This window comes from Berghia stephanieae, chromosome 9, assembly GCF_034508935.2.
Source record: "Berghia stephanieae isolate SIO BIC M18660-M18661 chromosome 9, UCSD_Bste_1.3, whole genome shotgun sequence".
NCBI lineage: Eukaryota > Metazoa > Mollusca > Gastropoda > Nudibranchia > Aeolidiidae > Berghia > Berghia stephanieae.
The window spans coordinates 41,932,957-41,958,790 of record NC_088368.1 but is presented as its reverse complement, the minus strand read 5'-3'; the positions used below and the strand labels follow the sequence as shown (position 1 = coordinate 41,958,790).

Sequence of the window (25,834 nt, the reverse complement as noted above, 5' to 3'; positions counted from 1 at the left end):
CTGGGTTTATAATAATGTAAAAAATGCCAATACTAAAGTATCTGCAGGAATGTGAACTCCTGCAGAAATTGTAAATAAATATTTTTACATAACAAACATGTAACCATTATGATTTTATAAAGATTTTATTACAACAGTACACGTTTTGAGCAGCTATGGCCCCTCAAGGCCGATAAAAATTGATAAAAGACAGAAACGGGCGCTTAAATGACCTAAATAGTGTCGAAAGTGCCGTTAACCACCTAAAAAGAAACAAAAAAATGCCAGATCATATGATTTAAAAATAAAAATTTTAATTAAACAAAATTTTCCCCCAACAGAAAGAGATAGCAGACTCGTATGCAGCGAACGCCAAGGTGATCGAAAAACAGTTGATGAGGAAGGGAATCAGCAAAAGAAAGCTATTGGAAGAGGTGAGTGTTGAAAACTTTTTTTTATTGAGCTTCATGGGTGCAAGAGTGCCGGCTACAGCCGGCCGATTGAATTACTGAAAAAAACGTCGCCGGCTTTTTGCGACTTGGATTTGATTGATTTTTTTTTTTTGTGACAAGAAACTTAACAAATTACTCCATTACAACCTTTGGATTAAACATACAACAATTGTGGACTACTATTATGAAGACTAGATGCTCAGAACAAGACTTCAAATGACGAGGTAAGTCCGTGAATCTTGCAGGCTTTTTCAGATTATATGTCTGGTCATAAGTAGACTTCCAGGCTTTTTGAGGTCCAGTTGCTTGCACCCATGGAGCTTTTATAAAATTATTGAGTTTTTATATTGCGCAGTATTCACTAAACGTGCTCAAAGCGCTTTACAGGGGGTCCCTGGCCAACAGCGACACATAATAATACTTAGGACAAGACATGATGCCTATTATGCGATATTACAATGTTTTGGGACAGAGACAACGCTGTTAAAGGCCAGGTACTCATTTTACACCTGAGTTCGGTGAGAGAATGTGAGTAAAGAGCCTTTTTCAGAGTGTCATACCACAAGACCACATAGCCACACAAATTTTAGCTTGCAAGTTTTTAATAACATCTGTTTTGGTTGACTCTCTGCTTACCAGCTATTTTCAGAATTTTACCTGGCTGGGGTTCCTGACCTCCCATTGTGGGCAGGGAGGTACTTACTGTGTCTTCTATCCCCCTATACCTGGGTGGGGTTCCTGACTTCCCATAGTGGGCAGGGAGGTACTTACTGTGTCTTCTATCCCCCTATACCTGGCTGGGGTTCCTGACTTCCCATAGTGGGCAGGGAGGTACTTACTGTGTCTTCTATCCCCCTATACCTGGCTGGGGTTCCTGACTTCCCATAGTGGGCAGGGAGGTACTTACTGTGTCTTCTATCCCCCTATACCTGGCTGGGATTCCTGACTTCCCATAGTGGGCAGGGAGGTACTTACTGTGTCTTCTATCCCCCTATACCTGGCTGGGGTTCCTGACTTCCCATAGTGGGCAGGGAGGTACTTACTATGTCTTCTATCCCCCTATAACTGGCTGGGGTTCCTGACTTCCCATAGTGGGCAGGGAGGTACTTACTGTGTCTTCTATCCCCCTATATCTGGCTGGGGTTCCCGACTTCCCATAGTGGGCAGGGAGGTACTTACTGTGTCTTCTATCCCCCTATACCTGGCTGGGGTTCCTGACTTCCCATAGTGGGCAGGGAGGTACTTACTATGTCTTCTATCCCCCTATAACTGGCTGGGGTTCCTGACTTCCCATAGTGGGCAGGGAGGTACTTACAGTGTCTTCTATCCCCCTATATCAGGCTGGGGTTCCTGACTTCGCATAGTGGGCAGGGAGGTACTTACCGTGTCTTCTATCCCCCTATACCTGGCTGGGGTTCCCGATTTCCCAAAGTGGGCAGGGAGGCACTTACTGTGTCTTCTATCCCCCTATATCAGGCTGGGGTTCCTGACCTCCCATAGTGGGCAGGGAGGTACTTACTGTGTCTTCTATCCCCCTATATCTCTATGTGGGGTTCCTGACCTCCCATAGTGGGCAGGGAGGTACTTACTGTGTCTTCTTTCCGCCTATACCTGGGTGGGGTTCCTGACCTCCCATAGTGGGCAGGGAGGTACTTACTGTGTCTTCTCTCCCCTTATATCTGGATGGGGTTCCTGACCTCCCATAGTGGGCAGGGTGGCACTTACTGTGTCTTCTATCCCCCTATACCTGGTTGGGGTTCCTGACCTCCCATAGTGGGCAGGGAGTTACTCACTGTGTCTTCTATCCTCCTATACCTTGTTGGGGTTCCTGACCTCCCATAGTGGGCAGGGAGGTACTCACTGTGTCTTCTATCCCCTATACCTGGTTGGGGTTCCTGACCTCCATAGTGGGCAGGGAGGTACTCACTGTGGCTTCTATCCCCCTATACCTGGTTGGGGTTCCTGACCTCCCATAGTGGGCAGGGACGTACTCACTGTGTCTTCAATCCCCCTATACCTGGTTGGGGTTCCTGACCTCCCATAGTGGGCAGGGAGGTACTCACTGTGTCTTCTATCCCCCTATACCTGGTTGGGGTTCCTGACCTCCCATAGTGGGCAGGGAGGTACTCACTGTGTCTTCTATCCCCTTATACCGGGGTGGGGTTCCTGACTTCCCATAGCGGGCAGGGAGGTACATACTGTGTCTTCTATCCCCCTATATCTCTGGGTGGGGTTCCTGACCTCCCATAGTGGGCAGGGAGGTACATACTGTGTCTTCTATCCCCTTATATCTGTTTTCCAACATGCTTTCTGCCTTTGTCTTGGAATGAGATTACTTTTTTTTTCCTGGCCCTGGTTGGAGTCCTAGCTGTGAGGGAAACAGTCAAATGCATAAGTATTGTTTTGGGAGATGATATTTTTTTCCCTTGTAAATCATCTCTCTGTTATGTATTATTATATTTGTTATTTTGAATGTATAATGTAAACATTTGAGTGTGTTCCTCTTTGTTGGATTTTGTGCTTGTGTCCGGATGCGACTTATAGGTGATCTCAAACTAAGTACTTTGATAGTGTGGTCTTGGAATCTACATTTGATCCTTATTTGTTCCCAGTTCCCCTTTGTCTTACTTTCTCTTGGGTGCTTTAATCGTAATTCTAGAACTTTTTACTATCCCATTTTGTTCCTTTTTACTGGCGCTGATATAACCTAAATGTGTTGCAAGCACCGTAAAACCCTTAAAAACAAACAGAATTTTACTTAAACCTTCATACTCATCCAACAAAAAACAGATTAGCAACGAGTATATTCTATATTTTGTTCAGAAAAATGAGCTCTGCAACACAATGTCGAGTTTTTATAGCTATAAATATAACAAAATGAAATCAGAATAATAAAATTGTTGGCTGCATCGTAACAAATGTGACGATTTTCCTATGGGTGGTAAGGAGAGGGCTAAAATAAAAACGTTTCATGAAGCATATTTTTTTTTTAGAAATGCTGAAAACATCTTGCAATGGTTCATTTATTTCTCACAAAGGCAAAGTTTCCATTTCATCGATTACAGATTGTCTATTTTATAAAAGTGCTCTTGTAAAGTGCTTTACCCAAGGACACAATGCCAGGACAGGAGTTAGTTACCTTTGTTATTCATCCAAATAGTGCTCGATATCAAATAAATAATTTAATTTTTTAATGAGATCATTTGCCTCATCATCATCATCATCATCATCGTCATCGCCATCATCATCATCATCATCATTATCAACATTGTTCTTTTTCTTCATGAAGTTCATTTTGATGTGGAATAAATCCATTTTTTAGAGGGAGTGAATTCGTATTTTTGTCTAAAGAGTTATCCTCATTTCCATGACCTGTACCCCAAATAAATAACAATGTGAAATTGAATGTAAGCTTCAATTTAATATACGAAAACAGATAAAATGGACGTTTTGGGTTTCCCTTTTATCAACAAAACAGGATGAATGAATGAAACACTACAGGTGAATTCGTCTGTAATGTTACATCCATTTTATCTGTTTTCGTATATTAAATTGAAGCTTACATTAAATTTCACAATGTTATTTATTTCTTCGAGCTTCGAGCAGTAACATATACATCACCAGACCTGCTAACTACGAAAAAAATTGTAAAAATACGAATTTTTGGCTTCAACAATAGAAATAAATAGACATTTTTGATTCATTACAATGTGATAAAAAGAAAACTTTGATGCCACATAGCATCTATTCAGGGGTTTGAAGACATATTTAATACTGATAAATGTAAAATGTTAATTTGTAAAGTTAATTATAGTGACTTCTATTTCTTCTCTCTGAAAACTACGATTTTTTTACATTTCAAGTTGGCAGGTCTGCATCTCCTGTAGGCGACTCCATAGCTTTTCTTCTGTTTTTTTTTTTTTTTTTTTGTTGTTTTTGTTTTTATTTTTCTCTTCAAAATTGACTTTTTGTTTTATTCTACTTGATTTCAGGCTGAAGAAGAAGCAAAGAAAATGCGACCGAAGGGAACGTTGATAGACAAATGAAGCTGAAGTTGAATCTGAGCATTCGCTATACGAGTGTGTGAGTGAGGGAGATGGGGGACGGAGAGAATGAGAGAAAGAGGGAGGAAGAGAGAGAGAGAGAGAGAGAGAGAGAGAGAGAGAGAGAGAGAGAGAGAAAGAGTTTACTTTGGTCATCTGTAAATAGTTTTCAATCAATATAAATGAATGTTACCACCAGCATCATCATTTGTATATTACTTCATACTCTGTTTCTCATATTGTGTTAACATTCTGTTTTAAACCAATGAATACATGCATTTGTTTTAGATGATTCAGAAAATTGAACATTTCATTTCATGGTTTTAAAACTATTTCAAAGATTGAAGTAAATGACTGCTGGGTGGGGTACCTGGCCTCCCATAGTGGGCAGGAGGTACATAGTCTGTGTCTTCTATCCCCCTATATCTGGGTGGGGTTCTTGACCTCCCATAGTGGGCAGGGAGGTACATACTGTGTCTTCTATCCCCCTATACCTGGGTGGGGATCCTGACCTCCCACAGTGGGCAGAGAGGTACATACTGTGTCTTCTATCCCCCTATACCTGGGTGGGGTTCCTGACCTCCCATAGTGGGCAGGGAGGTACTTACTGTGTCTTCTATCCCCCTATATCTGGGTGGGGTTCCTGACCTCCCATAGTGGGCAGGGTGGCACTTACTGTGTCTTCCATCCCCCTATATCTGGGTGGGGTTCCTGACCTCCCTTAGTGGGCAGGGGGGTACATACTGTGTCTTCTATCCCCCTATATCACTGGGTGGGGTTCCTGACCTCCCTTAGTGGGCAAGGTGGCACTTACTGTGTCTTCTGTCCCCTTATATCTGTTTTCCAACTTGCTGTCTGTCTTTGTCTCAGAAGACACCAGCAAAGCATCATCTTTCAACTAAGAACACAACACATACCGCTCAACAACCATTTAAGCAAAATTACAAAAGACACATCCCCTTCCTGCCCCCTATGTCAACACCCCAATCAAACAGTAACACACCACTTGCTTGAATGTCAACCTCTTGAAGACCTGAGATGCACATTCCTCCCACCAAATCCAAGCATCAGTAACACACTTTATAGTCACCTGGAACAACTACAAAAGACATCTAACTTCTACGTCATGGCACAAGACCGAAGGGCTAGAGCTCAAGTGGTCGCTGGTTCGGATAAGTAAGTAAGTAAGTAAGTCTTTGTCTTGGAATGAGATTACTTGGTTTTGTCATGGTCCTGGCCAGATGAGATGGAAACAGTCAAGTGTATAGTTAGCTTTGGGAGATGACATTTTTATCTTTGTGAATCATCTCTCTGTTATGCTCTGTATTATGCTTTCTTTATATGATATATGATTTGTAAAACATTTGAGTGTATTCCTCTTCGTGGAGACCTGTGTTTGTGTCTGGATGAGACTTTTAGTTGATCTCAAATTAAGTACTTTGATGGTGTGCTCTTGGAATCTACATCTGTTTCTTATTTGAACCAATTCCCCTTTGTCTTACCTTTTCTTGGGTGCTTTAATTGGAATTCTAGAACTTTTTACTATCCATTTTCTTCCTTTTACTGGCGCTGATATGACCTTAATGTGTTGCAAGTGCCGTAAAACCCTTAAAAAAATAATTTAAAAAATACGGAAGTAAACGACTGTTCCATTTACAAAATGTTTTATTCGTGAATTCTCTTTCCACCGTTAGATTTTAAGATAGATTTACTGTTAATATTGGTCCCATCTATGCACAAACACAGAATTACGCAATGAAGGATATAATAAAATATTTACATAGTGCAATGAACTAAAAATTTAAAGCGAACATAAAGCAACGATAATATGATTTTAAAGGGAAAACCATATTAGCTCTCTAAACAAAAGGAACTAAACATTTGACTGCCACCCTCTCATCTAAGGATCCCTAACTGAAAAGAAAAAAAAGAGCAATCTCAAATGATAACAAATACAGATATAATGACTAAAAGAAAAACAGATATAGAGGGATAGATGACACAGCAAGTGACCCATCTTCCCTCCAGAAGATCTTAAATGACCCCACCCAACCCTGTCAAGGATGAGTACAGGAAGAGTGCGATCCACCAGATGATGTCTTCGAAGTTGTAATACGCGCCCCGATTATATCGGTCTCATTACGGTCTGTTTATAATAGGAGCCCATATTACAATATCGAATTGATAAGTACAGCAACATTTTGGACGTTGTGATGACGGTTAATTCTTTTCTTAGTTACCCAGTTAGTCCATAATATGGTATTATACCTGATTGAGCAAACTGAAGAAAATTGAGTTTGAACTTAAAATAATCAAAATGAGAAAAGAATAAAAAATAAAATAGAGTCATTAATTTTTATTCCTACTATATGAGTAAGCTTGATAACGTGAGTGGAGCAATCAGTTATATTGATAATAAAAATAGAAAAGATGTATGTAGGGAGGTGCCAGAAGACAATAATAATAGAGAACAAACACTATTAGAGGCGATGAGAGTTTAACCCGAGACGTTCGGAAACGTATCTATGTTACCCACTGCCTCAAAGGGGTATTGTGTCTGGGTGAACTAAGAGCACCCCGTTTAATTTCGATTTTTAGCCTCATATTATATGGAAAAAGGGCTGTGGACCCATCCCTTAGAAATATAACACTGGTAGTTAATTCTGATTCACAAATTCTTATATCACTATAAATCTCGCTCATCTTTTTCAGCTTTTCAATTCCAAATTCACTTTTAAGGGTTTGATTCACCCTGAGATAATACCGTTTCCAGACGGTGGGTCACATTATCCTCATTGTCTTCCGGCACTTCTATACTCAATTCATTTTGTGAGTTTAGCTTGAAATCATATACCCATCCCTAAATAAAACCGTTTTGAGAAGGTTATTCACATTGACGATCTTTGATCTGCATTTAGAAGGAACTCAAGGTAAATTAGAATGCATACAATGGCAAACTTAATGTGATTTGACAAGAGAAATATTTGACAGGTAGTAGACACTTCTACGGTGTTTCAGTTGCCAAAATGGAAATTTGATATAATACACGCATGTGCAAAAAGAACATTACACTTGTATTGAGTCAATTTATTTGAGTTTGAAAACATACAATTGGACAACATTTATATCACAAAATTGAATATTATCGTAAATATAACGTGACCCAATTATTTAATTTATTTATTTTTAAGAGTTTTACGGCGCTGGCGACACATTTAGGTCATATCCGTGCCAGTTAAAAGGGAAAGATATGAGCTATAGATTTCGATTGAAAGCAAAGGAGAAAACTTAAGACAAAGGGGAATTGTTCAAATAGAGAACAGATGTAGATTCCAAGAGGAATCTGTCAGTGTAATTAGTTTGAGATTACCTAAAAATCTCACCAAAATACACAAACACAGGTCCCCACAAAGATGAATACTCTCAAGTGTTTACAAATCGATACATATATATATATATATATATATATATATATATATATATACATGTATATACATATATATATATATATATATATATATATATATATATATATATATATATATATATATATAATTATAACCAAAAAAATGAAATACTACATGATAAAGAGATGATTTACAAGGAAAAATATCTCCCAAAACTATAACTATACATTTGACAGTTTCCCTCCAAGCCAGGGTCTCCGGCCAGGGTCAGGACATATACTAAAAAATCTTATTCAAAGAAACGACAGAAAGCAATTGGAAACAGATCTAAGGGGATAGAAGACACAGAAACTACCTCTCTGACCACTGTAGGATGTCAGGAACTCCGCCAAGTTACATGAGCCAAAAATCAACAGCAGACATGCATACTCATAAAAGTAACGACGACCCAAAGAACACAGGTTGGGTTTCACTGTGTGAGAAAAAGAGAAAAAAGTTTGAGGAAACAAATTCAGTACCGCGTATGGCACCACGATTTTGTATCACTGCTCGAACAATCTCACCATAGAGTTTATCAAGGGGGATCGTAAGTATTTCTTGTTAGGCTCTGTTGTTTATTTGTTACGCGCCAACTGGAAGCTTTTTTGTTTTGTGCTCTCACAATTTTTTTATTATTCACTGTATTTATTTACTTCCCATTTTTAGATTTTCTCACCTGTGTTTAACGGCCAGGTACTCATCTTTTAAATGAGTACGGTGAGAGAATGTGAATAAAGAACCTTTTCCAATGATTTAACTATGCGCTGAGCGAGGTCGGCCCGGGACTTTCCGACCGAAGGCGAATGTCATACCACTAAACCACATAACCGCATTACCATTATTGCTTGTAATATATCGTGCTCATTATGGTTTCGTTCTGGAATATCGGATCATTCACTGTTTGAATTGATTTTCCATCTCAATGGTCGATGGAAGGAATGTAATGAATGGGAATTAACTACGTAATTATTATGGTATTTGCAGTAACCACAGAGTTATGTCCTCTGTATTGTTTCTTTGAATTGAAGAGTGAATGCTCTTGATTGTTTATTCTTGGCTCCATGTTACACACATGCCATTACGGACAGAACGTCAACATAGCATTGCGCATGCGTCTCTCTTATCAACTGGGGAAATCTATTGTTTGGTTAATGAGATATCACTATTTGTATTTGAGGAACCACTTTTCAAAATGCTATTGTATACATACTTTTTAAAAATAAAAATATAACCAAAAAAAAATATTATGATTAAGGGGCGGTTTGGGTCTTTTCAAAAAAAAATTATTACCAATATTGGGCGGTTTTAATCATTCTGTATCGTCATTATAGGTTAAATAACAACATTTATGGTGAAAAATTTTAATTATCTGTGTCGATACCCATTTTGCGACCTAATTTGGGGGTCTGACATCAAAAAATGTAACAATCTTGTGGCAAACGTTCCACAAAAACTAATGAAAGAATGACCTCCATATTCTTCCATCTTGTCAACATTGTACTATAGTGTGTCACCATAGAGAGCTTTTACGGCTTCAGCTTATGGAATTTTTATTAGAACATTACAAAGTTGAGAATCAAAATGTTATGACAAAATTGATGTTAAACATTCAGAATCAGGATTATAATTCAAAATTCACATATCTTATCAAAAAAATCTCTCTATGGTGACATAATACATTATCCCTGTGATGACTGTGGAGATTTACAGACAATTTCATTGAATAGATTCAGAGAAACGTTTGACACAGTATCCCATACCCTTAGAAATATGACATTTTGAGAAAATAGCAAAATAGCTTCCTGTTTTTCACACTTTTCTTACTATCTGTACCATTTTCGACTGTTTTTCATGCCTTTATAGTCAACTTTGAGAATTTGGACTTCAATTATATTATTTCTAGGGTAATAAAATATCAATTTCCACCAAAATCTCAAAATCAATTTTTCAAAGGATTTTCTTAATAATTAGACCCAAACCGCCCCTTAATTGTTTACAGGTATGTGTTGCAAAAAATGAAAAATAAAGAGGAATGCACCCAAGATTAAGATTACCCGCCATGAAATCACTGTCTTCATGGTTCGGAAACTCAGACTAAAAGATCGCTGAAAAATGATTTAACTGGTGCATCACTATAAACATTCCTCCGCAGGTAACGAGTCCAAAATCGTACGATGTGCCTTGCTGACACCGCTCTCAAAAAGCCTGATTTGGGACCCCTTTGCTATGGTTCTTTATATTCCTGGCAATTGTATCTGCTCCCACTCTGGTGCAGCCTTCGCGTAATTCCGATACGGATCCCATTTCTCAATCAGACGCCAAGCGTCTAAGAGATTTTCTCTAAGTAAAATGGAGAAAGTTATGAAGGACGGCGATCACCCCCCTTACACATATATTAAGTCCTCCATGTCACCTCATATCTAGAAAAACAAAGACAAATACGCCACCTTAATTCATTTATGCAAAATGGTGTTCGAATTTTTAACGCGCAACTGTGATCTAAATTTTAAAAACTTTTTTTTTTTAATTTACATTACACAAGTTCGGACTAGAGGCCAGAGGTATTAGTAGGGGGAATTAGGTCCAAAAAACCATTGAATTGTGCAAACAGGGTTGAAAGCATGAAAATTACATATGTTGTAGAATATGAAAAAAAGCCTATAATTTATGATATAGAACCACTCTGAGAGATAAGTATTAGTTGAGATACAAGGTTTTTAAGATTAGAAAATTTTGAAATGGACGACAAAAATGTATTTCATTGTTATTGTGTAAACATTCGAGGCAAGCCGACCCAAGGTTGTTTTACGTCATCCTTTGGATTCCTATTGGTGACTATTTTTAGCGTCGAAGCGGATGCTTTCTTTTCCCTTTACTTTCGATTCACGAACCATACAAATTATTTAATCGTAAATATTATTCAATTCCACTTGTTTTAAAGGACGTCTAGCGATCAATATTCTATAATGTGAGATTTGTCTGCATCTGATTTAATAAGTTTAATCAATTGCTCTAAAACTGACGGGCAGACGGGAAGACGAGCAGAATGGTAGACAAAACAGACTAGCAGAACACAGCTCAATAAATGCCGATAACCGGTGTTGACAAATGTCAGTGATCATTCTCCCCTCCTCCTGTTTTCTTTTCTTTCCAAAAATACTGCTATAATCATTTTAAGTCAAACTTGATGTCAGTAAAGAGTCAGCATACCACTTACATTGCTATAATTATCATCATTATCATCATCATCAACCACTATGATGCTGTATTGTTGCAAGTTATTTACTTTAAGTTATTTACCGGAAAGGGACAATGGGAGAATGTTCTATTTGTACTGTTGTGTCCTTATGTAAGGCACTGCACACATTTTGCCTGATGATGAGGGATCTTTAACAGAAAGAACAGAAGAGAGAGAGAGAGAGAGAGAGAGAGAGAGAGAGAGAGAGAGAGAGAAAGAGATAGAGAGAGACAGACAGAGAGAGACAGATAGAGAGAGAGAGAGAGAGAGAGAGAGAGAGAGAGAGTTATGAAAGAATATTGCATATGCCTAATAAAGGAATGTGTTTGCATGATTTCAGATACACATACAATAGCAAAAAGAACTGCTCCCAGAGACTGGGACAAGGGTTTGACATGCCAACAAGATAACACAGACCGTTTATAATCTCCCTCTTAGTCGAGGACACCTGGAGGTATGACAAAGGGCAAAGCTGTGAAACTCTTTTTGAAGATTTAACACAATTCAATTCTTTGGTTTGTGATGAAAACAAGATGGATGTATCTATTTTTTTAAATTCATCAGAAAGAAATGAGATTATTGAAAGCTTAAAACAAAATGATGCTAAGTGGCATAAATATTGTCGTGTAAAATTTAATGCCAAAAAAATTAGGCGATTAGAATTAAAGAAATCTAAAAGAATTGCCCTACAATAATTCCAAACTTCGTCATTTGACTTGGAGGAGTCACCGAATGAATATATTTCGCAACCCACGAGAATAATGAGACAACGTTCAAAATTACAGATTGGCTATGATAAACAAACGTGCTTTTTTGTAAAAACATGGAATTGGAAGTACTCCATTCTGTAATGACAACAGATATGGAAGAAAATATTCGTGAAATAGCGTAATCAATAACAGATTCTGATATGTTGTCATTTATTGCCGGAGGAGATTTAGTCGCTCAGGAGGCACACTACCGCCCTATACCATAAAATTTGTCATTCACGATACTTTAAAAAACAAGCTTGAAAAGATGTCACTGCTGATGATAATCATGATGTCACAGTTCTTGAAAGAACTCTAGCTTTTGCTAACATTATATCTTTTATAGAAGAGAACCCTGCAACAAATGTGACGATCGACATGAACCACTGTGGAGCTTATCTCCAGAATTGTCAAAAGTGTCCCAAAAACTCATCAAATGTTCATGTAAGAGAGAATGTATCGGCACCCGATGCAAGTGTTTAAGGTCCGGTTTTCCTTGCACGGACTTGTGTATATGCGGGGTGTGTGTTTTTTTTTGGGGGGGGGGGGATGAGGGGGAGTGTTAGGGCAGTACAGTAATGAGTAAAGTTCTCTCTCTCCGCCTCTCTCTCTCTCTCTCTCTCTCTCTCTCTCTCTCTCGCTCACTCCCACTCCTTGCTCCCCCCTCTCCCTATTTTATCTACTAGTTAGGTTAGTACGTACAGTAATGAGTAAAATTATATCTCTCTCTATCTCGCTCTCTCTCTCTCTCTCACTTCCTCTCTCCCCTCTCCCGCTTTTGTCTACTAGATACACCACGAAATAACCATCAGTTAGGTACCGTAAATGGTTACCCGTATTTAAAGTTTTAGAACGCACATTGCATTGTGGTTATTTCCTCGAATAAGTAATGCTATATAGGAAAAAATAAAAGTGATAAAAACGCACTGTTATGATAAATTGCCAGAGTCGTTCTATATCAGGTGTTATTTATACGGGTCATAGCTACCTATATGCCAATTTTCAGGATTTCAACCCCAATGTGCACAGTTTAGCCTAATGTTCCCTTATACAATGAATATGAAGAAAATATATATTTTACACAGTTATTTCCCTTGTTTAATATAGCTGTAATAGGTAAAATCTAAGGCCTTAAACCGATACGTTATGACTGATTGCAAGAGTGGTTCTATATGAGATGCTTTTTTCTATGTGTCTTAGCAACTTGTATGCAAAATTTCATGCTTTCAACCCGAATTTGCACGGTTTTTGCCTAATTCCCCCTACTATATGGTCTATCTCAATGTATCAAATTAATACATAACGCGTCGCAATTGGTTCATTGGTTGTATAATTTTTACATTTTTGTGAATTTGCATATATATATATATATATTATATATATATATATATATATATATATATATATATATATATATGTGTGTGTGTGTGTGTGTGTGTGTGTGTGTGTGAGTACAAATTGCGCTTAGGGCGACATTTGGTCGACTTAAGTTGTGTTTTTCATGAAAATTGTCATTATGGCGACAAGTTTCTGGTCACATTAAGGTCAAGCTCATTTACTCAAGAATTAACATCTGGACTCCCATCGTTGGGCCATAGAAGTAAGGAAGAATATCAAAAGAACACCTCACATTGATGCTGCGCATTTATGTTTGCTGTGGTACTTAATATTTCTGTATTTGTATTGGGGTCGTTATGACGACTACATGATAAAACTGCGTTGAGACGACCTCTAGATAGTGCTAAAATTAAATATGAAAACGAGCATATGTTTATGTGAAATTTTTTTTAATGCGTATATCTTATCATTATAGATTATCATAAACTAGTTGAAATTTGTGATTAAATAATTAATTTGTTATTGACGTTTTTCATTTTCGGGCACATATATACAAAATCCACTTTATCGCCAGTGTGAGGTGTTGGAGACTTGCGTTCTCTGTCTGCGCTCAGTTTCGTTCCTTTCAAGTTAGTTGTAGTAGTAGTAAGCTTCGCAGTCCGAATGACGCTTTCTGAGAAATGTGTGATTCAGTCATGGTCGATATGTATAGCTGCTCTCTCCATCCATGTTGTTAATTGTTTCCACTGTCTCGGTCCTGGCCCAGAGTTTTAGGGTGTCAAGATCTTATTGTGACTTTAGTACGGAGGACACTGCAGTATTTCTTAGTTCTTCAGGGATTAATCCGGCCTCATCTGAATTGAGAAATGTTGGATATGTATAGAGATCCTGGTTCAGGGTAGTTACAATATTGATGTTGTTGGTCTCCCTACATATTTGTTGCCATGAAGGAAATATTTTGTCATTGAAGTATGGGCTGGGATGTTATTTTCTTGGCCTAAGATGTGATCAAATAGCCTCCATCACTGTTTTTTTTACTATTGTACTTAGGTGCTGGACCCTGGTTTTTTCATAGAGATCAGTATTTGTAATTGTATCTGGCCAATAGATTTCTATTACGCGACGTAATTGTTTGCGGTGATATGAATCGAGATTATCTAAGTTCTTTTTTTGTGAGCCCTCAGGTTATTGTCAATATCAGAATAATCAGGGCCTTGTAAATCTGTATTCGTTTATTCTCACTGATTATGTTACTTGATTCCATAAATTTTTGGATTTGGTTGAATGCATTGGTGGCCAACTGCTCTCGTTTTCTGATGTCTTCGTGTTTGTTGATCAAATTGCCTAGTTTACGTACACTTTTCCATTCTGTTGATTCTCGTATATTCTTTTTTGGATTGATTCACTTTCAGACTCCATGCTTCTAGGGTGGTTGATATTATTAGCAACTTTATTTTCGCTTGATGTTCTGATTCAAAGAGTAGGTATGTATCGTCTGCGTATATCAATTCACGAGTAATCTTCTTTATTGGTGGTAATTTTGGTTTTAGATCTTCCATGGCCAATTCGAGGTATATCGTGAATAGAATTGGACGCAAGCTGTCTCCTTGAGGGGATCCCATTGAGGCTGATATTGTTGTTAATTATGTACCAGATTCAAATTGTAATGTAGTATTTGATAATAGGTATCTTATGAGCTTCACGTGATCTTTGTCCAAGAATGAGTCAAGGATTGATAACAACTTGGTTCTACATATTATGGTGTCGAACGCTGAACTCCTATCGATTCCAAGTATGGTAAAGTCTTCCTTATATTTCTTCGTTCTGGCTTTCAGCCATCAATGGGTCCTTACTATGTCTGCAGTGCTTCTATCTCTTCTAAACCCACTTTTTGAAGGTGAAAGATATTCCTCTACCTTTTTTCTAATTCTGTTGAACGTGATTGTGCTTATAACTTATCTTAGCGTGGATAATAAAGCGATGGGTTGCAAGTTTTCAAAAGGTCTTTCTTTTTATTTGGTTTGTTTAGCAGAATGAGTTTTCCACTTCAAAGATGGAGAACTTGTTTTGTCTTAAATATCTTATTATACATATCAGCTAGTATGTGCAAGCCTTTGTCGTCAATACATTTTATTTCTTCTGCTCTAACACCATCTAGACCAGGCGATCTGTTTTTATTGAGCTTTTGTATGGCTTCACTTATTTCTTGGGGCGTTAAAGGCGTGTAAAGCTCTGGATTGGTAGACTCAGATGGTTTCACTTCTTGAATACCCTTGTATTTCTCAGTGTAGTACACGCTTATAGGGTTTATAATTTCCTTATCATTGTATATTGTCTTATTACATTTATCTTTGATTATAAGTCTATTTTGTGTTTTTTGTCATTTGATTGTATTCACCGCTTTGAACATTTTCATACTGTCACTCATACTATTTATTTCTGTCACAATCTCATCTATTCTCTTTTTGTGATTATCTGTTGATTGAGATTTAATTTTATGCATGATTTCATTTCTTTGTCTCTTCATTGTGTCCTTCGAATCAATATTTGAGCAGCTGTTGATGTCAAGTCTTAGTTGTTTTTGCTGCTGTGATAAGTCATGCAGTATTGGACAGTAATCTTGTTTTTGTGTACTACTTCTCTCAGGCAGTGTTGTTTCCTTGCTCATCAGCACGTTTTGGACAAGATGTTGAATTTCAGCTGGGTTAGAGGCATCCTTTAATTTCTTTGACGAAAGATTTGAAGGAGTTTGTTTCTGGAATTTTCTTTGACTAGGTCATCTCTTAGATTGCTGAAGTCTTTGATCGCTTTTCTATTTTGCTTGTAATACTAATGCCTTGGCTTGATTTCATTTTCTGTTGGCCTGAACTTTGAAACTAAAAGTTTATGGTCTGTGGATGTCTCCATTCCTGCATATATTCGTGAATCATTGAGAATGCGTTTGTAATGGTACGAAATTATGATAAAGTCTATCTGATTGTACGTATTGATAATCTTATCATCATAATTTTTCCACGTTCCTTGCCCTGGAGTAATATGGCGGGAAGGGTGTTTAAAGGCACTATTACATATTGATAACTTATGTTTGCAGCATAAATAAATAAGATACTGGCCATTTCCATAATGCAGTCCATAGGAATAAGCACCAAGGCATGTTTCGTTGTTGTCTTTGCTTGTGTCTATTTTGGCATTGAAATCGCCCGTGATTATGATGTTGTCATTTACATGGTTTTGGATTATTATTTCAATTTCACTGTATAATCTATCTCTTACTGCTGAATCTTTTTGGGATGTCCCCGAAGTAAGATGATGGGTGTTGAATATAAGTGTAGGCGTGTTGTTTAGAAAGCATGGAATAGTTTTAAAGCTAAAAACAGATATTCTTTCGTTTAGAACAATATGAGTTTAAATAAGGTGATAGACGGTTTGATATTAGAGAACAGAGCCCTCCCTGAACATTTTCATGTTCAAATGTAATGAGACGGAAACCTCGTATTATATCATCATAGGCCTTGTTCTTGGTCTCCTGTATGCTTATTTGTATGTTTTATTTGTAAGTAAAAAGGTCCTCAATCAGGTTGTTTTTTTCTTAAATTTTGAGGAGATACCGCGAACATTGAATGATGCGATGTTCATTTCTTATTCATAATTACGTCATCAATAGTCAAACACTACTTCTGTAGACAAGAGACAAATATATGTTACTTCCTTTTAATTATAATTATCGATTATAGTTTTTTGAAGGGGTCCCTTTAAAATGGTCAGAGATTAACATATTTTACACAAACCTTGTCAACCCGTTATTAAATTTACATAGTAAACACATTAAATGAAAAAATAAATTAGTAAATAAGCAGAATCCTTGGCAGATTCACACACTTCTATTATAGATAGTTTTATCGACACAGGGTTGACCGAACTCCAATCACAGAAGTTCACCAAGTTTGCTATTACCGCTCTATTTGATGTTGGAGCGGTCTTATGTTAGAATATAATTTGTAAAAGAAAAAATGAGATTGGAGCCTAAAAGACCTTTTGGCAAACATACAAAATGCAGACTGTTGTCACTCTATTTAAAGTAGTGTCACACATATTTGTCCTTTTTAGTGTACTCCATTGAAGTAGAAGTCACAGTGATGGTCCTGCCTAAATGTAAAAAGTTGACTTCAAGAGAACAGCACAAAATGGCTGATAATACAAGTAAGTTGTGTTATAAATTTCCAATATTATTACATTAAGGTGTATGCATTGATTTAGTCTCAGTGCCCAATCTTCTCTTCACAATCCCCCTCTTCCTTACCCTAAAATAACTCTCAAACCTGACTTATCATCATTGAACCTCCAATTAGGCAGCCAAAAAAATATGTATGGTACAGTGCTGGAAATGCTCAGGTCTGTGGTTCAAGTTCTGGTCATAGAATGACCAACCTTTTTATAGACCATTCTTATTTGATTTGTCCTTATCAGCACTAAACCATACACATATCTTTTTCTATTTTCGCCTTTTTTACAGTGTCTTTAATCTGTTTATTTTACAATTTTATTGAAAATTTTAGTCATTGTTTTTTTGATGTATACTTATGTCTCTTGCTTTGTGTTCAATGTTTGTGTTAGGTGTGTTGAAAGTTAATATATAGTGCGCTTCTTATAAGTATAAGCAAATATCAGTCCTTGAAAGTTGGGATTTCATGGTGGTTTAATGGTTAGAACATCTGTCTGGCAATCAGAAGTTCTGTGTCTCGAGTCTTGATCAAGGAATAATCAACTTTTTTCTTATCCTTTGAAATTACACTTAGATTTAAAAAAATTAAGCAAACGTTTTAGATATATGTAAAAGATTAGGAAACAAAATTAAGACAGATTATCACATGAGTTTTATTAAATATATTTTGATATTCTCAGGTCAGAAAAAAATAATTAAAAAGAAACCAAAGCGACCATGTTTGTTTTGTGGAAAGCCTCAGGCACAGCTCACTCAACACTTGAAAAAAAATACACAGAGAAGAAATGAAAGTCAAGCAAGCATGTAAACTTCCACGCAAGGAAAGACTTATGGCGTGCAATTTTTCCATATAATATTATTATGAAAGAAATGGAGATAATATTGATAGGGAGCGGTGTCAGGGATCTGCTGACTTTGCTATGTGTAATGGTTGTAGAGGCTTTTACAGCCAAAAGAGAATTACAAAGCACAAACAAACTTGCTCTGAAATTCATGTTACAACAAATTGGAAGTGTAAATGTTTAGTTTTTGGAAGACTATGTTAATGATGCAGCTCTAGTTGATACCTTCAGAAAAGAAATCTTCCAGAAATTCAGAAATGATGAATCTGGTAATCTTTGTAAATCTGATCCAATAATAATGAATTTAGGAAGCCTGATGTGGGGAAAATCTGCAAAAAAGGACAGACGAGTTATCATGAACGGCATGCGCACTTTAGGCAACTTAGTTCTTGAATGCAAAAAAAGTTTCTCACCGTGAAACAGTTATAGCTAGGGATATAGGAAATACAGATAACGTTAATCATTTGACAAATGCCATTAAAAATATGACGATAAATGAACATGGCAAACTTATACCCGGACTTAAGCTGGGCATTGGCTATTTGCTGAAAAAGTTGATAAAAGTTTTGAAAGGTGTTTCCTAATATGTAGGAAGTTGCAGAAACAGATCATTTTTCACGTCTTTTGGACCTCAATTGGGATTTCATTTTTTATCAAGCTCATCTGGCTTGTGATCAAAGGAGACAAATTTTACGCAAACCTACAGATATGCCGCTTGAGAGGGACCTTACTGAGTTTCGAATTTAAAGAGACATCAAGGATGACAGACGATGCTTATAAGAAAAGGGATCATCACGATTTTGTTTATATGAGAAATCTTATTGTATCGAGGCTCACTTTATTTAACGCACGGCGAGGTGGAGAACCAGCTAGTCTTTTGGTTTCAGAATGGATGGATGCTCAAAATGGAACGTGGATAGACCAACAACAAGTAGAGGGAGTCCAAGATCTGCTTGAAAAACATCTTATTGGTAACTTAAGACTGGCCTATCAATCTGGCAAATGAAGTAGGAGATTGGTACCTGTATTGTTTCCAAAGGAAACATTGCCCGTCATTGAAAAGCTGATAGCAGAGCGACAAGAATGTGGAGTTTCTGATGCAAATATATTTCTATTCCCAAATACAGGCCTGTCAGAAGATCATATGATAGGTTGGAATAGTGCACAATCAGTTGCTAAGGCTATGGGCGATCAACTTGATAAACCAAATCTACTTATTGCGGTTTCGACTAAGGAACTCAACTCTTTTTGCATTCTTAGAAATTCCAAGTGAAAAGACGGAAATGTGCTTTAGACATATGGGTCATACTGAGCAAATGAATCGTGACGTTTATCAAAGTCCATTGGAAATTAGAGAAATAACTGAAGTGGGAGGGTTCTTGCAAAATTTAGATGAAAAAACAAGACAAGGGTCAGTCCATTTTCATCAGAATGTTAGCTTCTCAGTCAATACTACTACAGAAGTCTCAGTAAGAGCTGGTGAACAGGAAAATCAAAGCTTCCCTTCTCAGGAAATGGAAATTGAGATGCAATCATTACATGATGATGTTAGTAGTTCTGTTAATATTGCTCAGGAAAATAATGCTGAAAACAAGGATGGTAATGAAACTGATTCTATAACAAGACAGGGGTAAACGAGTGGTAGATATTTTAAGTGGTCACTAGCTCAAACTAAAACTGTGTGCGATTTTTCCTCATCCACAATTCTAGATAACACAAATACAGGGTCTAAATGTTCCTTACTAACTAAAAAGATAATTGAGACTTTCATCTAAGAAACAAAAATATTTTCAGGCACCGACTTTACTCAAGCACAAAAAATAAGTCTCATCAAAGCAAAAAAGTGTAATGAAAGATCAAAAGAGCGAACTAGAGTCCAGAAAATATTTTCTGTTTGATTTCATTACACACCCATCTTAGGTATTCACCATTGCTTTTGATATTTTCCTCTCTGCCTACTCTACCATAAATCTCTTACTCTTATGATTTTTAAAAGTTGAACAAATATTGTGTATGTGTGTTATCAATTTTTGTCATGTACGGGTGTGATTAGTGTCCTGATACCTATCATCCAGATAATGATTGAAAATAGGGAATCCAGACTTTTGCATAGATGAAGTACTAACTTTAAAGGTTCTAAGCACATAGGCGCATATATTTTTGAATGGCTTTTCTATAATGAATTTTAAGTTAGTCCAAGACGAGTTTTTAGAGCCATCAAGCTTTATTCAGTTATTCTTGATGCAGTAGTTAAGGCTGTAGAGCCTGAAAAAAAAAAGATTGAGTGTTTTTTTTTGCTGATAGATGTTCAATATCTGTGTAGAGGAGTTTCGTACATGAATATTTTTTGTTCAGTATCTTCACATTAAAGAAAAAAAATTTCATTTCACTATATACTATCATTAATGTATTATGATTGACAATGGTCAGTATTTTTTTACAAAGAGCACTGATAGGTGATCGGGTACCTAGCTTGATTTCTGAAAATTGACTGCTATGTAAACTGCTTGATAGTACCATAACACATTTGTCATTTTACTTTATTCAATAACATGTCTATGTTACTGAATATTTTGGAGTTTCTCTTTATTGACTTTATCTCAAAGCATTGTATACTTGGCAAAAAATAAAATAACACACAACTAAATTCGATTTTAAATTGCATAAAAACAGCTTAGAACATAACTAAGATTTTGCAGGTGATTGCCAATTTAAACCTCAAGTTTGGGTATGGATTTTCATATTTTTATAACAACTAGCTCATGAGTTATGAAGTGATATGTTGATCTTTGTTTGGAATTTCCATTTTCGAGTTCTGCGCATATTGCGGCCAATTAGAGATGATTTCAGATGCGCTTCATCTAAGAGTTGCGAATGCTTTGGTGGCTATTGATGGTGTTTAAAGCTCTTTGATGATTGTCATATTGCTAGAGTATGTCAGGATACTCTCCGAAAACAAAACATGCAACTTCTTCTATAGCCAGCCCGATCACTGGATCTTAACTCCATTGAAAAGTTGTGGGATATTATTGTTGCAAGACATGTAAGCGCTCCCATCACCACAAAAATGTAATGAAATATTGGTGATAGAATGGATGAAGATTCATCCAACTGAAGTATAAAACTTAATAAGGTCAATGAACAACAGGATAGAACATGTTATTTATGCCAGAGGAGACCAAACACATTATTAAATTAAAGAGGTGAGAGGTTTGCTTATATGATTATAATGAATTCGTGCTACTAGTAAAAAGCCCGCAATTTCGCGGCGAAAGAACTATTTTCATTCGATATTGCTTGATTAGGTTGATTACGATTAGATGCACACATTAATCGATGTGCTTGTTGTCGCTGCCATGCTTTATTCGGCATGATTTTAGTTTATCAGTCAGTAGATATCAATATCAATAAGTCACAAGTCTTTACCACGCTTAACTTGGGAGGCCTTCCGAAACCTACTACAAAGGGAAACAACTTAAATAATATTCCCTTAACTAACCCCAAGAAAAAGTAAAACCTAGACTACCTTTAACTAACCCTGATAGGAAAATAAACACCCTAGCATTATGCCTAACCCTAATAGAAAAAAAAACATCGGACTGCTTTGCATTACCTTTCAATAATTCACAAATTAAAACGGCGGCCGAGAATCAAAACATTGGTCAAATTAGGAAATTTTAAACATTCACAAATCTATCAAGGTTTGTTCTAGAGTTTTTAAAATGCTTCTTTATGATGACAAATTGAATAAATAAACGCCTGACAAAAGATCTAAGCTGTAAATACAAATTGAATGAATACTGGGGATGTAGGAGCTTTCGGAATGTTACCCTTTACCTAACTTATGTGAGGTCAAATGTGAAAATGTGAAGCAGACGCGAAAAATATCAAGTTTGTCTGGGCTAGAAGCTAGACAGATACAATTGACAGTTTGCTGACGTTTAATTAAATATTTCCAAGGGTAATAGTTATCACATCGATGGCATAAAAACGACCGTAATATCAGCAGTGATATTAGTTGACGTTGTTAATCGGTGAAACTTGTTTAAAATTTGTGTAAATCCGAATACCTTGGTTTGATCAAGTGAATAATATCACTATGAATGCCACGATTTGCTAAAAAATGCCAACACACACACACACACATGTATACAAGACACACAACACAAACAAGCACACACACACACGCACACACACACAAACATACACACAATTAGAACATACTACTACATCAACACTGATCACCTCTAAATCAACAACACAAGGAAGTATTAATAATACTTGATGTCATAAATAGATGACGCAAACTGACAACTTTTTACAGTGACGAAATTGGTTGATTTTGAGTGTTAGTGTCGTCGGTAGGTATTTTATGATATCTTTGTGACTCAACAAACTTTCAAACTGACTTTAAATTATAAAAGGAAATCAAGCTATCCGTTTATCTATCTGTAAAAAAATACATGTCTAATTTTCAAATATTTCAGTAGAGTTGTGCGCCGTATCATTTTTTTATTGACTCAGATAAGCACAATGTTCTCCACAATGCTATATTTTTTAAAGAAAGGATAAAACTTGAAAATGAAATTTCCAGACTAAATAATCCAACATCTTAATATTTATTTTAATTTTAAAGATATTTGTTTAAAAATGGATTAACACAATGACTGATTGTGCGCGTAATTTATTTTTTGCCAAGTATATGTTGTGAATTATGGAACAAATTAAAATCTTTGAGTAGGATTGATAGAAACTGATGATGATGCTGCCCTAAAAGTAAAAGAGCATGCTATGTTGAATACTAGGCATGGTAGCAGTTGTGGCTACCCAGTGTCCTAACAAACGGCATCATATTCACTACCTCCACTAGTGGATTAACGAGTACAAACACTTCCTTTTTCAAAACGAGCTGTTGGCAGCTTCTCTGAAGTGGTATACTCCTTCATTCCTATATCTTTAATTAATGTTGTGAATTCTATCGTCTGTCCACTCTCTCTTGTCTGGTTTCTGTCCACCACTAGTATGCATTAACTGACTTTAAATACTATCAGTGTCAGGATCAATTTCTATCTTGGTACTGGGTACTGTTGTACACCAAGGGCGATAAAGATTTCTGGGTCGTGACACACTATACATACTAAAAGAAATGAGATTGTTTATATAGCGCTATATCTACCTACTGAAGTGCTGCTCAAAGCACTTCACAAGGGGTCCCAGATCAACAGCAATCAAAAGAGATGGACAAGGCGTTAGGCGTTTTACAATTGAAGGTTGTGGACAAATAAAAGCTGTTATTAACCTGGGACTCGTTTTACACCTGAGTATGTTGTGAGGGGCACGCCTTCGAATAATCGGGAAGAAAAATTCTGGCAAGCTCTTACTGAGATTCGAACCCCGACCTTCGGATTAAAAGTCACTGAGCCATATTACAACCTATATAATAGGATGTAAAAATTAATTTCTCCGTGATTTTTAATCCATTTTTATTATAAACATTGTATAAGTACCTTGTGGCGACCGTATCTCACAATATGCAAAAAAATTCATACAATTTTTTATTGTTGACATAAGGCGTCAAATTTTGATACATGAAAATGCTACCTTAAGTTGACATCTCCCATGGTCGCCCTGAGAGCGTTCAAATCCTAAGAAAATGTGTGGTGGCCCCTAAAAAACATATATCTTTGGGATGTTTTTATGTCGGATTCAGCCCCTACAGCCTTCTTGAAAGCATAAAATATAGCACAAAAATTATTTTACATCTAAACTATTTCCAAACGTAAGAAATATAGCACTGGTAATCCTAGGGACTGTTTTAAATGGAGTCGACCTATTGCCGGATTAATCCTTACATATATACACAAACATTTTCGCCATATATTCTCAAATTTGTGTTTATACAATTCTATGCATGCCGCGTCTGTAAACAAATTTCCTTTTTTTCTTTGATGAATAAAGTATATTATTATAATTATTATTATTATTATTTATTATTATTATTATTATTATTATTATTATTATTATTATTATTATTATTATTATTATTATTATTATTATTATTATTATTATTATTATTATTATTATTATTATTATTATTATTATTATCATTATTATTATCATTATTATTATTATTATTATTATTATTATTATTATTATTATTATTATTTATTATATTAGTATTTATTGATTATTATTATCTCTATTCATTATTTAGTTCCATTCAATGTAAGGGATGTATTGGAATAAAAAATCAAATAAAAACATTATTGAGAAACATAAGAAAAGAGCTTGTTGATATCTGACAATATTTTCTTGAGTATTTCAATTAACACCTCATATCTATCTTTCTTTCCAGGGGTTGTTGTTGGTGTAGTTGCTGTTGTTTCCTTTTTAAACACACAATCGTCGACATATTTATCAAAGATTTTTTTGTCCTGGAGCACTCCAGTGTAGTTATAGAAAAAAATATCCAATTCATGTGATGAGTGCGGAACTTGTACATTGCGCCTCAAATGACAATTCTCTTTATTGAAAACAAGTAATCTGTAGCTCTCCTGGCCCTGCGGAAGAATAAAACAATATTATTGAAAGTGAGTAAATGAATGCAGACCTCCCTACTATTACCAAAAAAAATATATTCGTAGAATTAAAAAGTATGGCTCCAATTTCAGAACATCATGAGCATCCCTAAGTCATTAAAACCTATTGAATATGAAAGTTGATGCCACACTACACAATTGTAAGGACTTTCAAAGTGTTATTTAATGTTTGAGAGGGTAAATTGTGGATTTTTTAATTAACTGCAGCAACTACAATTTCTATATCCAAAAAAAAAAAATACGATTTCCTAAATTTTCAGGATGACAGGTTTTCAAATGATATCAAACAGTTGAATAGTTTATCAAATAGTAGGGCATGAGGGTGGGATATGAGTAATAGAAGGTGATGACAGGGGAGGGACACTTTGGCCAAACTTCTATAGAAGGGGATGCGGTGAGCAAAGAGGGGAAGGGCGGGTCGCAATTTGCCTACTAATCCGTAGAGGAGAAGAGGGAAGGGTGTGCGCATATTTTGGGCATTTTCTAATTCAGCTGAGGCAAGATGTGATATACAAAATGGATTTCTTTCAATCAAATATACTGCTAAGTAATAATTATATGTTTTTGGAAACTTTTTCATTATCATTTAAAAAAGTAATATTTTGATTTTGATTGGAGTTGTTTTTTCTCCCTTTTTGTGAATTTTCATTAGCATACTTCGTGAGCCTAAATTTAATAGAAAGAAGGCGGGGGGGGGGGGGGATGAATAAGCTTCTGTGTGTGTGTGGTTGGGGCAGAGGAGGTGTGCGCTAAAAAACTGAAAAATTAATTCCGTCCTAGAATCCACAAAGTGCTTTGAGACATTACACATTATTAGGTGTCTAATTCATGTATTCTTTTGGAACCTTTATTTGCTATTCATGAACGTGAAACTAATATATGTTTGGGACTGCCAAATGTCTTTGGGATAAATAAGATGAGTCTAG

The 25,834-nt window shown here is 36.2% G+C and overlaps 2 protein-coding genes across 2 annotated transcripts in view; both read left to right on the top strand.

Moving 5' to 3' along the window:
* The window catches only part of LOC144979398 (STING ER exit protein-like), a 5,716-nt gene extending 987 nt beyond the window's left edge, over positions 1 to 4,729 (top strand). The window contains exons 2-3 of the mRNA XM_078926048.1: positions 321 to 413; positions 4,424 to 4,729. Coding sequence (XP_078782174.1) covers positions 321 to 413; positions 4,424 to 4,477 — 147 coding nt within the window. The 3' untranslated portion in view covers positions 4,478 to 4,729. The remainder of the gene's footprint in view (positions 1 to 320; positions 414 to 4,423) is intronic.
* Positions 4,730 to 18,172: 13,443 nt separating this feature from the next.
* On the top strand, positions 18,173 to 20,291 carry LOC144979239 (uncharacterized). The gene is made up of 3 exons (XM_078925847.1): positions 18,173 to 18,481; positions 18,837 to 19,307; positions 19,471 to 20,291. The coding sequence occupies exons 1-3, from the start codon at positions 18,388 to 18,390 to the stop codon at positions 19,941 to 19,943; spliced, it is 1,038 nt and encodes a 345-aa protein (XP_078781973.1). The 5' UTR covers positions 18,173 to 18,387; the 3' UTR covers positions 19,944 to 20,291.
* Positions 20,292 to 25,834: the final 5,543 nt, after the last annotated feature.